This window comes from Colobus angolensis, unplaced genomic scaffold (genome assembly GCF_000951035.1).
Source record: "Colobus angolensis palliatus isolate OR3802 unplaced genomic scaffold, Cang.pa_1.0 Scaffold133, whole genome shotgun sequence".
Lineage (NCBI taxonomy): Eukaryota > Metazoa > Chordata > Mammalia > Primates > Cercopithecidae > Colobus > Colobus angolensis.
Genome location: NW_012114411.1, coordinates 4,286,240 through 4,302,621, shown reverse-complemented (window position 1 = coordinate 4,302,621; position 16,382 = coordinate 4,286,240). Strand labels below are relative to the sequence as shown.

At 37.5% G+C, this 16,382-nt stretch overlaps 1 protein-coding gene across 2 annotated transcripts in view; it reads left to right on the top strand.

Moving 5' to 3' along the window:
* Nucleotides 1–16,382, top strand: part of ITGA8 (integrin, alpha 8) — a 205,515-nt gene that overhangs the window by 143,206 nt on the left and 45,927 nt on the right. For both annotated transcript variants that reach the window (XM_011934275.1, XM_011934276.1), the window contains 2 exons: nucleotides 7,742–7,847; nucleotides 10,954–11,112. In XM_011934275.1, coding sequence (XP_011789665.1) covers nucleotides 7,742–7,847; nucleotides 10,954–11,112 — 265 coding nt within the window. The remainder of the gene's footprint in view (nucleotides 1–7,741; nucleotides 7,848–10,953; nucleotides 11,113–16,382) is intronic.

The window sequence follows — 16,382 nt, the reverse complement described above, 5'->3', positions numbered from 1 at the left end:
GCTCTCACAAATGTAATTACTGAGTTGTATGATAAGTGTATCTTTACAGGAAACCATGCAACTGTTTTCCAAAAAGGCTATACTGTTTCTATTATTCACTCCCATCAGTCATGCATGAGAGTTGTAGTCATGCGCCATTTTTGCCAGCATGTGCTTTATGTTGGTTTGTATTTAGTCATTCTAGTAAGCTTATAGTGTACTGCTGAGTTTTTAGTTTTCATTTACTTAATGACTAGTTACATTGGGCAACTTTTCAGTGCTTATTTGCCATCAATATCTCATTTTTGGTGAAGTGTCCCTTCAAATCTTTTACTCATTTATTGGGTTTTCTGTCTCCTTATTATTGAGTTATAGAAGTTCTTTGTATATTCTGGATACAAAGCGATTTACCAAATATGTGTCCTGTGATTATTTTCTCCCAGTATACAGTTTGGGTTTATATTTCCTTAATAGTGATGTTCAAGGAGCAACAGTTTGATGAAATCCAGTTGATTAATTTTTTAACGGTTTGTGTTCTCTGTGTCCTAATTTGAAATAACGCTGTTCCAAAGTCACAAAGATTTTCACCTGTATTTTCTTCTAGAAGTTGTATAATTTCAGGTTTTACACTTGGAGCTATAATTATAAGCTAATTATTGTATCTGGTGTGTGGTGAGGGCCCAGATCTTTTTTTTTTTTTTTTTTTGAGACAAGGTCTCACTCTGTCTCCCAGGCTGGAGTGCAGTGGTGCAATCAAAGCTCCCTGCAGCCTCCAACTCCTGGGTTCAAGTGATCCTCCCACTGCAGCCTTCCAAGCAGCTGGGACTGCAGGCATGCACCACCATGCCAAGTTAATGTTTAAAAGTTTTGTGGAGATGAGCTCCCACTATATTGCCCAAGCTGGTCTTGAATTCCTGGCCTCAAGCAATCTTCCTGCCTCAGCCTCCCAAAGTGCTAGGATTACAGGCATGAGCCACTGTACCTGGCACACTTTTACACATGAATACCTAATGCCATTCGTTGAAAAGACCATTTTTACCCCCACTGAATTACTTTGGCACCTTTGTTGAAAATCCATTATTATATGTGAGAGTCTATTTCTGGATTTGCTATTCTCTTCTATTGATGTACATGTATGTATGTATGTATGTACATCTATCTTTCTAATCTATATAATAATAAGGCTTGAAATATAGGAACATATCCTGAGATTTTGACAAATTCATTTGTGAATTCTAGTAGCTTTTTGTTTGCATATTTCCTAGTATCTTCTATAAAATTATGTTGTCTGCGAATAAAGACTTTTTTCTTATTTTCCCATCTGCATACGCAAAAGTTTATCCAATTATAAAATTAGAGGGGACAGTCCCCACACAAGATCACCTGCATTTTTCACACCAACTGCGAATTCAGGTGATTCCCAAAACCACCCTCAGTGTCAAAAATTCAGTAGAAGTACACAGAACTCATTGAAAGCTATTACACTTACAGAGATTATTACAGAGAGAAGAGACATTAAAATCAGTCAAGGGAAGAAATACATACTGTGGAATCTGGAAAAGGACCAGATTCCATTGTTCTCCCCTGTGGAGTTAAGGGATGTTACTTTTCTGCTATTGACATGTGACAATATGCATGGAGTATCACCTACCAGGGAAGCTCACCCAAGCCTCAGTGGTCAGAGTTTTTACTGCGGTTCTATGACATAGGCATGATTGATTGATCATCTGCCCATGTGATTGATCATCTACCCATATAATTGATCTCAGTCTCCAAGTTGATTGATATGATGTGACCAAAGTTTCCACTCTATATCACATTGTTGGTCTTTCTGGTATGAACAACCCCCACTCTAAATCATATTGTTAGGATATCTATTGTGATTCAAGGCCCCAGGCAAGCAAAGCTATTCCTATCAGGCATACAATTCCAAGAGCTTAGGCATTAACCCCCAGAAGCTGAGGGCCAAGGCCAGACCTCTTCTTGGACAAGGTTAAATTATTTGTTACATAGTTATGCCTTTCATTTTTTTTTTCTTCCCTTATAGCATAGACCAGGAAAACCAGTGCATGATCAATAGAAGTGGTAAAAAGAGATATCCTTGCCTTGTTCAATTTTACAAGAACACCATTCAGCCTTTTACTATCAAGTTTGATGCCAGCTGCAGGGATTTTGTAGACACCCTTGATCAAGTTGAGGATGTTCTCTCTTATTTCTACTTTTCTTGAGAATTTTTAACATGAATGTATGTTCAGTTTTTTCAAATGCTTTTTCTGTGTATATGAAGATGGTTAAATTGTTTTTTTTTCTTTTTTTTTTTATTATTATACTTTAAGTTCTAGGGTACATGTGCATAACGTGCAGGTTTGTTACATATGTAACAGGTTTGTTGCATATGTTTTTTTATCCATTAAAGTGGAGAACTGATTAATTTTTGGGTTTGAATTTTAAACCAAACTTGCATTCTGGAGAAGAAACACATTTAGTCTTGATGATTATCCTTTTTAGATATTCTGGGATTTGACTTGCTAAAATTTTATTAGTGACTTTTACATCTATGTTCGTAAGAAGTACTGATCTGTAGTTTTCCTTTCTCATGATATCTTTTTCTAATTTGGGTATCAGGTGTGTGCTAGCTCCATAAAATGATTTGTAAGTATTCCTTCATCTGCTTTATTTTCTGGAGTAATTCATGTAGAGTTGGTATTATTTATTCCTCAAATATTTGGTAAAATTCAGTAAAGCCTTCTGAGTCTGGAGGGTTTTGTGGGGATTTTTTTGTAGGAAGGTTTTGAACAAGTCAACTTCATTCTTAGACATAAGTTTATTTATAATATATATTTCTATTTGAATGGGCTATGGTAGTTTCTCATTAAAGGAATTTGTCTATTTCATCTAAGTTGTTACATGTATTGGCATAATGTTGTTCATAATATTCTCTCACTGTCCTTTTAATAGCTGTAGGATTTCTAGTGATGTCTTCTCTCTCATTATTGAAATGGGTAGTTTATATCTTCTCCTTTTTTCTTTCTTTTTTTTAACATTTTCTGATCAGTCTGGCTAGAGTTTAGTGATCTTTTCAAAGAATCCTTTTTTTGTTTTATTAATTTTTCTTTGTTTTCTTTATTTTTTCTTTTTTTTTTCTATTTTATTGGTTTCAGTTTTTCTTGTTATCCTTTCTCGTGCTTTCTTTGGATTTGACTTTCTCTCCCATTTCTAGTTCTTCTATGCAGAAATTTTATGTTTGACTGGAGACTTTTTTTTTGTATATAAGCATTTAGAGGTATAAATTTAGCAGCATACCAAAATGTTGATATGTTGGGTTTTTTGTTATAACTCAGCTTAAAATATTTTCTAGTTTTCTTTGTGACTCCTTCCTTAGTCATGAGTTGACTCACTGGAAGTGACTTGTTTGATTTACAGATATTTGGAGCTAATCTAGATGTTTTATTTTTGTTGACTTCTAATTTCATTCTCTTATCTTTCTCAATGAGAAAATTGCTATTTTTAAAAATCAGAGAAAAAAACACAAGTATTATTTTTTACTATCTTATTTTTACATCTTTTCAAAGCTTATAATTAATGTATATGAACTTTTGTCTCCTTCTTTAGGCTTAGTGTATCTTAGTTTTTCTAGCCAAAAATAAGTTGAAACAGTTTCTTAATTCCAAAATAAATTTAAAAATTGGGAAATATTTCTATTTGTTAGGACATAACTAAATCCAAGACAACTAACGGCTGAATATAACTGTCTTTATTCTCAATATCCATTTTATGAGATTAATCTTTTCAATATTACTGTCATTACTTACAGTAAAAAAAGAAGGAAATTTCTATTCACTTTTGCCAATAATCAAAATAGATCATTAAAGTTGGGTTTCTCATATGAATGTGGTTACTTTAATAGCTAGATTAATGTCCAACAATTGGCCACAGTTTATTCACTAAGACTGTGTTAAAATCCTTTTTAGCCATTTACATAGTAAAACTCTTTCCTGCAAATATGCAGCAAAACATTGGTTTCAATGTTTAATACATCAAAGAACAAACAGCTACTGTTTGAAAATCTTCCATGTTCTCTCCCGGAAATTTCTTTTTTTTTGGTCCGTGGTGTTTATTCTGATGTAATTTATCATGCTCTATTTTAAGCAGTTTTTTATCTACTTTTTTTATAATTAAAAAATAAACAAAAATGGATTTATTTATTTGAGTGGGAAAAAAATACTGAGAATTTTTCCATTTCTTTCAAAGCTAGGTAACATCATCTTTAAGCAGATCTGTATGCATTTCGTGGTACAAAGGATCAGTTTAGCACATGTCTGTGAGAAGTAAACTTGGCCACAAGAGACAGCACCACGTACACTAAGTTCATGAAGAGTAGTAAGATTGCAGATTTTGTAAAATAATCAAGATTGAATGAGTATGTACTAAGAGAGACCACAAACATGAAAAACTGAGGTTTGCATAGGATACCGTCCACAGCAGGTAGGGTCAAGACTGTTCCGTACAATACGTGGTAGTCTTTGCTATTTGGGAATGATAGGGTTTGAAAACAAGGATTTGAAACAGGATTCACAACACACTACCAAATCCTCAGATTTGAATTTCCTGATTGCCTATATACTTCAACTTACTGAAAAGCTAATTCCTTTATTCCAGAGAAATGAAAACTTAAGTTCACACAAGAATCCACAAATAGGAAGGGGGGAGGGGTAGCATTGGGAGTTATACCTGATGTAAATGATGAGTTGATGGGTGCTGACAAGTTGATGGGTGCAGCACACCAACATGGCACAAGTATACATATGTAACAAACCTGCACATTGTGCACATGTACCCTAGAACTTAAAGTATAATAATTTAAAAAAAGCATCATAAGGAAAAAGAGATTAAGAAAGATGATACTCAGGCTGCAAACCTTAAAAAAAAAAAAAAAGAATCCATAATTAAATATTAAATCTTTATAGCAGCTTTGTTAATAATGGCCAGAAATTGCAAACAGCCCAAATGTCCTTTGAAGGGTTGATAGTTAAACAAATCATGGTACATCCATCCCATAGAATATCACTCAACAATAAACAGGAATGAACAATCGACAGAAGGACCTTTAGGGAAGTATGCAGAGTCAAAAAAGCCAGTCCCAAAAGATTGCATCCTGTATGATTCCAATTATATAACATTCTTGAAATGACAGAACTATATAAACGAGGAACAGATTAGTGGTTGCCAAGAGATATGGAGGAGATAGGGACAGAGGGAAGTGGATAGTTCCTGTAAAAGGGGGTCTTTGTGGTGATAGAAGTGTTCTTGACTATGTCAATGACAATATTCTGGTTGTGATATTACATACAATATCACATTTTGGTTTTGCAAGCTGTTACAATTGGGGAAACTGCTAAATAGTACATGGAATCTCTCCATATTATTTCTTACAACTACATATGAATCTACAATTATCTCAAAATAACGTTTAATTTAAAAAAAAACTAATTCCTTGCTTCTCCCAAAATGCATTTCTCATGTTTGTTGTTACCATTAACAGTACCCCAGTCTTCTTCCTATCTGAGGGTCTCACTGGGATAATGTTCTAGCTTCCATCTTAGGATGGAAGAGTATGCAGTGAGGGTTGTAAGATTACCACACTGGCTGTTCATCCTAGGCAAATTACTTCAATATATTCTGTGTTGCTTGTTTTCTTCCTTCTTTCTAAAAAATTCACTTTGAAAACCATGAACACTGATTTAGTTGAGATCTTTAGAGAACCATTCTTTACCATGGTTTCCCTGTATTTGAAGTAGTCTTCAGTGGGTAAATAACTGAGTTTTGTGACCCATGCTTTTTAAATGATTTTGATATGATGTTTTGATAGATTATGTGTTTCTTCATAGACTTCTATTTGATTTTTTGTTACAGAACTATGCCAGGAAATTTAAGTCATCTTCACTAAATACCACTGCAGCTTAGGAGCCCCGAAGGTGCATTTTATATTAGAAATAGAGTAGATGGTACTTAGGATCTGAGTTCTAGATCTCACCTGCAACTAACCCTCTACTTTCCTGTACAACAGTCTTCCTTTCATGTATAAAATGAAGGGTTTTGACGATATCATCTCCATAGTACTGGTCAAGATTCAAATACATATAATTCTATGAACCTAGGGAATTTATGACCAGTCCTGTGGATTGATAACCATAAAAACAAAAGTTTTCAGAGAAAATGTGTTCAGCTTCTGTGCTGTGTTTGTTCTCTCTGCAAAATAAATAAATAAATAAAAGTTTCCCTAGAACCTCACAATGGACAATGGATTGTGAACACAAACTCAACTCTCTGTTGCCAACCTGAAAGCAAACTCCAGCTTTGGGTGGTGAGATTGTCAAGACAGGAACAGAAACCCAGGCTCTCTGGACTTCTCTCTGATGAAAGGAGTCTGTCATGATTTAATCAAACCAAGTAGAAAAAGCGAACATAGCATAATGACAAACCGATATAAAGGTAGAAATGTTCATGGTATCAGTCCAGCAAAGTCGTGCCCTGTTCTTCTTATTTAACATTGCACAGTAAGGACATATGCAAAGAGCTATGCAATTTAGCAACATTTCTGTGGGTTGTCTGTTTTTAAAATGTAGTCATTCCTAGAAAACAATGCAGTCAAATTAACTTTGACCAAAAGCATTTGAGATGTTTTCCAATCATTTGTGGTACACAAACCAAAGAGTTTATCATAATTTTCCAGATGAAGAAAGAGAGTATACAGAAATTAAATTACTTGCCCTAGGGTCAGAATATAACCTAATAAAGTTTGCTAACATTTGAAGTTGCCAGAGGCCATGTTAATTATTGGATACCTTCAAAAGGGCACTATGACATCTGATTGCCAAAAGAGATATTTTCTGTTGAGGTTACTTTTAGTTGAAAGTCTAGGAATTCTTTTAAAGACACATTTTACCTAAAAACTGCTAGAAAACATTGGTTTGTTTTGAGGACTACCTTTCTTAAGATTTTATAAAAATAATAACTTAGTTTGTAATCAGCCTTTTATATGAAATAATGCCATGTATTGTATGTCATTTATCCAACGCTCATTTTCTAGGTGTAAGTTGCAGGAAAAAAAATAATCGTATGTCAAGTTAATATCCTACTTCCTTGATTACACCATTTAACTCTCTGTCTCTCTCTCACACCTGAGATATCTATAAGACCACTCTATAACTCAATCACACTTTATTTTATTCTGGCTCTGGGCCTGGCTTTCCCGGGAAGCCAAAGAAATATAGGAAGGAGGAATGTACAATGACCACTTTTTCACTCTGATGACTTCAACCAGAAACTATATTTCTTCATAACTGGACATTTAACACAACACACAGCATCCTAGACTTTTTTTATCTCCAAAAAAGAGTCCCATTTCTTGATATGGCTTAAAGCAGGGATTAAATAAAATATGTGAAATAGATGGATATATAGGTTTGGTTATTCATCTCAACTCAAGAATACTCTCCACTCTCTTCTTTAGTGCCCACAAGGTGAATGCTATAAAATAGTTGCCCTCTGGGTTGGAGAGCCTACAGTAGCAGTTTCAGATCCTTCACTGTGGCTGTAGTCATTCTACTGGATGTCACTTTCAATATTTTTCCCTGTAGGGAATATCTACTCAAATAAATTGAAAGCCACTTTCTTCTGCTTCTGTTAGTGTACTGTCCACTAGTAAAACATTCTTTACCTTGGCCACTGCCAGCAATTAACAGGACATTTCATGTTGCAGAGTGTCACACCCTCCGCAGATTGTTCTACCCATTCATAACTGGGAACCAGAAGAGGAGCCCCACAAAGAGGAAGAGGTTGGACCATTGGTGGAACATATTTACGAGGTAGCCATTGTCTATGTTAAAGTTGTGTTAGGGCTTTATTCTTAAGCCCTGTGCAAATAAATTCTATGTAGCATGATTACTATTATTATTATTTTGAGACAGGGTCTTGCTGTGTCTCCCAGGTTGGAGTACAGTGGTTCAGTCACAGCTCACTGCAGCCTCGACCTTCTGGGCTCAAGCAATCCTCCCATCTCAGCTTTCTGAGTAGCTGGGACTACAGGTGGACAACACCACACCTGGCTAATTTTTGTATTTTTTTCTAGAGACAGGGTTTCACCATGTTGCCCAGGCGAGTCTCGAACTCCTGACTGAGCTCAAGCGATCCATCCACCTGAGCCCCTCACAGTGCTAGGACTACAGTAGATAGCATTTTAAAAGACATCAACCCAAGTTCTGAGCTGTATATACCGCCTCGGTTTGTGCTGTGATGCTATCATATTGTAGTGGGGTGTAGTGGGGTGTTCTGTTGATTAATCCTGGATATAATCACTTGTTCCTTAGTATGAGAGCCATTACCTGGTGAAAACACTTTTTGTTGTTATTGTTGTTGTCATTGTTGTTTTTAATTATTTCCGTTTTTAAAAATATTTGGACAACCTAGACATAAAAATGGCTAGCTTCCTAGACATTACTTCATTTTTTCCTGTATTTCAGGTATCCTTAAAACCCACCCATCTTTTAAACTGAAGGTCACCAACTAGAAGGTACCAGACAGAAAATGTTAAGAACTATTCACCATTGTGATAATATATATATATATCTGTATATAGATATAGATATATAGATATAGAAGCGGCCGGGTATGGTGGCTCATGCCTGTAATCCCAGCACTTTGGGAGGCCAAAGTAGGTGGATCATGAGGTCAAGAGATCAAGACCATCCTGGCCAACATGGTGAAACCCTATCTCTACTAAAACTACAAAAATTAACTGGGCATGGTGGCGTAAGCCTGTAGTCCCAGCTACTCGAGACGCTGAGGTAGGAGAATTGCTTGACCCCGGGAAGCTGAAGTTGCAGTCAGCCGAGATCGTACCACTGCACTCCAGCCTGGCGACAGAGTGAGACTATGTCTCTAAAATAAAATAAAATAAAAGCATATATAATATATGAGATGGGAATAGGGTACACGGATAAAAATAATTTTACTTTTCATCCAAAGAACCCAAATTGGAAATGAATATCTTATTCTGAGATTTTAAATAGTTCGTTGATTAGTAAAATATTTTCCAGAAGTGAACCGGTGATGCATAAAAAGGAGTTGATGTTCTTTTCCCATTTTAGGCACTAAGTTGTGAACAGGGAGAGGATCTGCTGACCCATCACCTGAAACATTTAAACTTTTTTTCAGTTAGAAGCCAACATAGATGGCTGGGCACAGTGGTTCAAGCCTGTAATCCCAGCACTTTGGGAGGCTGAGGTAGGAGAAGCACTTGAGGCCAGAAGCTCAAGACCAGCCTGGGCAACATCGCAAGGCCCAATCTCTAAAAACAATAATAAAAAAAAAAACATAAATAATTTTCTAAAAAGAAACCATCATATAGCAAAGGGTTAGTTTAGTAGTTGTTCAGGTTTTTGTTTGGTATTGCTCTGTTTTTTGTTTTTTTTTAATAAAGTCAATGCTAGCAGTAAAGAGTAGTTATTCCTATTTGTTTTCAAGGAACCAGGCATGGAATTTTGGTAAAACCATGTTCCAAGGCATTCCGTTTGAGGTTCCTTCTCGACTAATGCCTTCAGTTCCTTTCCTATGTAACTCATGCCTCTAATTTAGTAATTCTGACTATGACTTTCATCTCGAGCTACAAGGGACATGAATAACATCCTGTAAGATTAACAATAAAGCCTTTTCAAAAGTGATGAACTGTTTACAAACGTGGGGAAGACGCTTCAACTCCTGGCAACATCAGCGTGAAACCCTCCGTCATCCTCCCAACCTGTGGCCCAGATTCAGGAGTCTTGTCCAAAGCTGGATCAAAGCTTTGCCTTAAGCTCTTTTAATAGCAAAAGGATAACACAGTCTCCAAGGCCACTCTGATTAAGAACCTCACTGGAAAAAAGAAAAAAAAAAAAAGCCGTCAAATAATAAAGTTGTGTGCGCTGGTTTCTGCTCAAGAATGGTGAAACTTTAAAGTATGAAAATATATTCAGACTCAATCATTCTCAGGGCAGTTCTGCTTCAAATCTTAGCATAAATGTGGATCATAAAAGTTTAGGGTAATTACTGGTAGTGCTAAAAGCATATTTGATGAAATATTCCGTACATTGCTAATCCCATGACTCAAAATATACTGTATCAACAGTTGCCAAACTTCTTTGATAAGATGAATTAAATAGGTCATCTAATAAGCAAAAGCAATTATCCATTGTTTTATAGATCACTATAATTTTCAGAACTGAGAAAAAAAGAAAAAGACAGAAGAAAATCCCTGCTGACTTTAAAAACACTGTAATAAATGTAAATGCACTCGGTGTTTTGGGCAAACCATTTTGTGTCCTCCAAGTACAGGATTCACGTGTTAAAAAACGTTCATCTCTTTATGAGATGTGGCCTTTCTTGCCTTGATATTTGCTGATGGAAACAGAAGGAGCTCGGCTTTGAAACGTGCACTTGAAATGAACTGTGGTGATCATGGACCCGCCTTGGCTCTTAATGGATGGACATTCTTCCAGAGGGTGAAAGAGAGTGCATCACATATGGTTGCAATTGACAGTCAGTAGTCAAGAAAGCGGAGGCAGATTTCAATGTAAAGAGAGAATCACTAAGTTTTGAAGGCATATAATCAAAATTAAAATTTCTAGCACTACGATTAAATGAACATAAATTTAAAGCCAGCATCACAGTTATCAGACGAGGGTAGTATGGTCCTCACTGAGGAAATCCACTCTTAGAGCTTCACAGATTGGAGAGTTTTCTCTAAATACCAGCCCATGATGCTTTCAGAGTGCTTCTTGCCATTTCGACTCTGAATTTCTTATTTTCCATAGTCATAGTCCAGATGAGTTAAAACCAATAATACATGCTTTTTAAAATGGGTATAGAGTATATGGAGTTTGATTTCATCTCTCTGCCTTCTGCTGTGTCATTAGATAACATGTCACTTGTTTACAGTTGCACAATATTGGACCAAGTACCATCAGTGACACCATCCTGGAGGTGGGCTGGCCTTTCTCTGCCCGGGATGAATTTCTTCTCTACATTTTCCATATTCAAACTCTGGGACCTCTGCAGTGCCAAACAAATCCTAATATCAATCCAGAGGACATAAAGGTAGGAGTCTGGTCTAATCAGTGGTTTTGCTGATTTTATTTTTATGGTATAAAAAAAATACAAACTGGGCTTGTTTAAAAAAGAACAATGAAATCATTTTAAGTTGCTTCAGTGATCATTGATCAGACCTTTTCATTTTATAGTTAAAACACCAAGCTTAATTTAAAGTATTATTCCTAAAAAACTTAAATTTCTTTTAGTTTTATTGCTCATGGTGACTTGTCATTTATTTCACCCATTTTAATAGGCATCTTTTATTTTTGGCTCAATTAGCAGCACACCCAAACCAAAATCATAAATAGACATGTCATGTCTGGGAGAATTAGTATAAAAATACTATTTTTAAAGTCTTTTTGGTCTATTGCCAAATTTCGTAAGGGTCTTTGCCAAAAGAGGCTCTTCCAGCTGCAGCCCATAGCAAGTGGTGAACTGTGATAATTTGCCAAGAGCCATGAGAACTCCCAGAATGGAATGTTCTGGACCCTATTCTTTAATTGAAGTTTAAAGCCTAGAGCAGTGCTTTTCAAACTTCCTTTGAATCACCTGGCTGTCTGTTAAAATGCAGGGACTGGGGCTGGACCTCAGATTCTGCCTCTCTGCAAGCTCCCACCTCCTGTACCTGATGCCAGTCTGTGGGCCCGACTTTCATTAACAAGGAGCAAGGAGCTGATCCCATCCAGATTAACATCCAAAGTTGGCTTTCATGTTTTTCTGGGAAAGAAAGAAATTAATTAGCATAAGCCCTTGAAAATGCCACATTTGTATAAAGAAAAACAAAAGACAACAACCTCTTGTAGTCAGATATTGTCCTTAGGAGAGAACTTCATGTAAGAACGAATGTTCTCCTAGTAGCTACCAGGACACGGTGTCTCTATTAAATATGGCACAGCACAGGCTTCATGGAATACCAATGCCACCAGCCATGACACAGCAGGTCTGCCCCTACCTCGGCCAGTGGCACTGGGTCATTGCTCATTCTGAAAGGCATTCTTTTTCAACCCAACATGCCTTCTATTCAAAGGGAAGACTAAAGGGGGTTCATTAGTAAAGGACTTACGAGACAACAGCCTCCTTTATGTGAAAATAATACATAAGGCCACTTGTATTACACAAGATTCTTTAAAATACTTCCTTCCTGGAATTTTTTTTTCTCATTTCCTCTCTGCTCTTCATTGAGATGATTTAAAATTCTTTAAGGACAGCAGCTTATTGTAAAATAGCATCTGCAAATGCAAATGTGTAACATTTAAATAATTAACACTTTTACATATCCTGCACTGCATTTAACATGTACTTTCAGTCATAGATTCCTTGAGCACATGATTCTGCAGAGACCTCTAACTCTTTTTTAATGTAATGTTTAGTTTATATCTGACACTATTTATATATGTTTGTATATATTATGTAACTGGTTTAATGTACACCATGTTGGTTGTGAGTTATTTGTTTTTTTGTGGCATACTGTGACTGGGATAGTACTAATAGATGACTTGTCTTAAATGTTGACAGATTCTTGCAAACCAAGCCATAGTATATACTAAGCACCTGGCGTTCCCTACTCCCCAGTTATTCTTTTTTTTTTTTCTTTGAGACGGAGTTTTGCTCTTGTTGCCCAAGCTGGAATGCAATGGCGCCATCTTGGCTCACTGCAACGTCCGCCTCCTGTGTTCAAGCAATTCTGCTGCCTCAGTCTCCCGAGTAGCTGGGATTACAGGCATGTACCACCATGCCTGACTAATTTTTTGTATTTTTAGTAGAAACGGGGTTTCACCATGTTAGCCAGGCTGGTCTCAAACTCCTGACCTCAGGTGATCCGCCCGCCTCAGCCTCCCAAAGTGCTGGGATTACAGTTGTGAAGCACTGCACCCGGCCCCCACTTATTCTTTAATGTATAGGCTTGGAGTAAAATTCTGTCTGAGGCTAATAATTTCTAAAATGCAATTCAATTATTTTCCTAAAACTTTCAATCTGTGGAAATTGAATATAAGATTTAAATACAATTTAAAGTAATATCTCCCTTAAATAACTAATCATAGCAATTTGTGAATTTTTGAAATTCTAAATTCATAGAGAAGTTGAAATGTTACTGCTTTCAGGTTCTCAAAGTACTTTCACCTATACTTAATAAATGCTCCAGAAAGTCTAAGGGAGCTTTTATTAATAGACATTAAAAAACAGATAATCAAGAGAGTTTATATTAGTGGCTATAAATAATTGAGAGCACTGGAAATTATTCTCCTCTTATGATGCTAAATAATTTTTTGGTGAAGTTGCTATTAACTTACTTGGCAATTTAATTTTTCCTAGAGAATGCAAAGATGTCTTTTCTTGATGTGACTTGGACTTTAGTGAAAAACAAATAATCTCTTCCCCATTGTTGTCTTCAACAGAATAGACCTGAGAAATTTTTAATTTTAATAACCATTTTAGATTCAAATTAGCATGAAAATGAATTGCTGTTAAAAAAAAAATTGTGCCATAGCCAGGCACAGTGATGTGTGTCTGTAGCTACTCAGAAGGCTGAGGTGGGAGGATCACGTAAGGCCAGGAGTTTGAGGTCAGCCTGGGCAACATCACAAGACTCCATCTCTTTAAAAAAATTGTATAGTTAGTTTTATTTTTTGTAAGAAGCAGACAGAGGATGGGCTTACAAAAAGGAACAGGAAGGCGGCAGAAATAACATCTGTCAAGGCGAGAATTCAATTCCAGTATCCAATCTTACTTACCGGGGAAGTGAACTGAGGTTCAATTCCTGATTATTTGGTTCTACAGTTTCTTTACAAGAAGAGTCATATAGGAGCAAGTGTCTCATAAAACAGCTGCATCTGTGAGTAGTACATGTCCACAAGTTCTTCTCCCTTTCTGAAGATGGTCCAGTCCCCACTGCACTAGCCCCCAAAATGTTGCAGGCCACCGAGGACCTATAAGAGAGGAGCTCTCTCCCCAGCTTTCTCAAGCTGAGGGATTGGCCATTTCCTTCCTATGTTTTCCTCTTTAATCATTCCACTGATTTCCTTTCAGCAAAATCCCTTTCCCTTGTGTTCAGATACACTTCGTAGTCAATATCCCCCTTCCTTATGTGTTCTTAAGTTGCCCACTTCCCACTGGAAAAATGCTCTCTTCTTCATTACCTCTCCCTGACCCCTCACAGATCTCTAGGGAAACTTGTGAAAAATAAGCCAAACTTCCTAAGAAAAATTTTAGAGGTCACACACTACAGGGATCCATTGCCACTAACTCTACAGAACTTCCCAGATACGCCCTGAGAATCCCTGTAAGCTCCCACATACTTCCTAATTTTTCTCAATTAAATCGATTTCCACCTATGTTTAATGTAATGTACTTAACAAATGGATTTTCTTCTTCTTTTTTTTGAGATGGAGTCTCACTCTGTGGCCCAGGCTAGAGTGCAGTAGTGAGATCTCAGCTCACTGCAAGCTCCGCCTCCTGGGTTTATGCCATTCTCCTGCCTCAGCCTCCCAAGTGGCTGGGACTACAAGCGCCTGCTACCTTGCCCGGCTAGTTTTTTTTGTATTTTTTTAGTAGAGACGGGGTTTCACCGTGTTAGCCAGGATGGTCTCAATCTCCTGACCTCGTGATCCGCCCGTCTCGGCCTCCCAAAGTGCTGGGATTACAGGCTTGAGCCACCGCGCCCGGCCTATTTTTTAAATTACTCATATGGCAGCAGTCCTGGACATTGTTATTTTTCTTAACAAACACATACTTTGACGGCATCAAAGCCCTATTGAGGATTAAGTTGGGGTTTTGTGGACTGGCTTGAGAACTGAAACACCATTTAAAACATCATTTCTAAAGAGAAATGCATTCTGAATGCCAAACATCTAGCCTAAAACCTTCTGAAATACAACCAGTCTATAACCTGGATATGCACTGCAAGTACGACATATCCCTGAAAGTCTTCACACATAAGTCTCAGCATGTGATAAAACCCAAATAAGGTTCAGGTTTTTTTCACAGTAGAAACTGGTTACAGTTTGGTTATCCCAGCGAATTACCCTAATGTCCCCAAAGTCAGGAGGAGACATTGATGGCTTTTGTAAGCTACCACTGGGATCATCCTGTAACCTGTGGCTGCTTTAAAAAATAGTGTTGAAAAGTTCTCACCCACATCCATCTCACTTGTTGCCCAAACACAGAGCATTAGCAACTAAATTGGGGTGGGGCAGGGGCAACCACACAAAAATGCTTCTAGAAGTCAGTGAGTTCTTCTTCTGAATATTTGTCTTGGACCAGGCACATGGCTCATGCCTACGATCCCAACTCTTTGGGAGGCTGAAGTGGGAGGATCACTTGAAGCCAGGAGTTTGAGAGCAGCCTGGACAACGTAGCAAGACCCCATTTCTACAAAAAATAAAAATAAATTAGCCAGGCATGATGACACATGCCTATAGTCCCTGGAGTCCCAGCTGCTCAGGGGGCTGAGGAAGAAGAATTACTTGAGCCCGGAAGTTGGAGGCTGCAGTGAGCTATGATCATACTACTGTACTCCAGCTTGAGCAACAGCATGACATCCTGCCTCTGAACAAATAAATAAGTAAATACTTGCCTCATATCAGGATTTACGGGATTCACTCAGCTTGGTTTGTCCACACTTTCGAATCTTAGGCCGTGAGGGAAGGTAGAATCAGGGATAGGCAACAGGGCGGGGGGCTGGAGGGGATCAGGAAAGGCTGGGTGAGCTGCACAACTGGGGTTTCCCCTGTGAGTTCGCCCCAGGGCCCAGCTGAGGTCAGCATAGGGGCATGGAAGTACCTTGGGGACGTCCCTTCCCACTTTCTCTTTTGCCTCCCAATGACAATGTCTCTGCCTTTGAGTTTCTGTTTGTCCGTGGATAGTTTGTGCTTCACCAGGTTCCGTTGGTGTTTTCTGTAAACTTAGGGGCATAAGCAGATGCCCGGGAAGAGTCTCCCTCCAGGCTTCAGGGTCTAGGTCAGAGACAGAGGATTTTAACACCGCACTTTATTCACATTGTATCATCTACAACGTTTTGAAATGTTCAACTGTCTGCAGCATCCAAAGCAATCCATTAGAGCTAATTTTTTCCAGATCTTTCTTGGAAGAAAATTTTAGAGTTGAGTCAAGTATTTCTCAACTAATCTAAAGCCAGTACAATAATTATTTCAAACTATCAATTTTCTTATTTGATGGGCTTTATCCTAGGGTTTGGAGAGTCCTGCACACAGACTGTGATCTTTAGATAAGATGAGGTTGAAAAAGTAAAACCTATTGAGGAGCCAAAAGTTTCATAA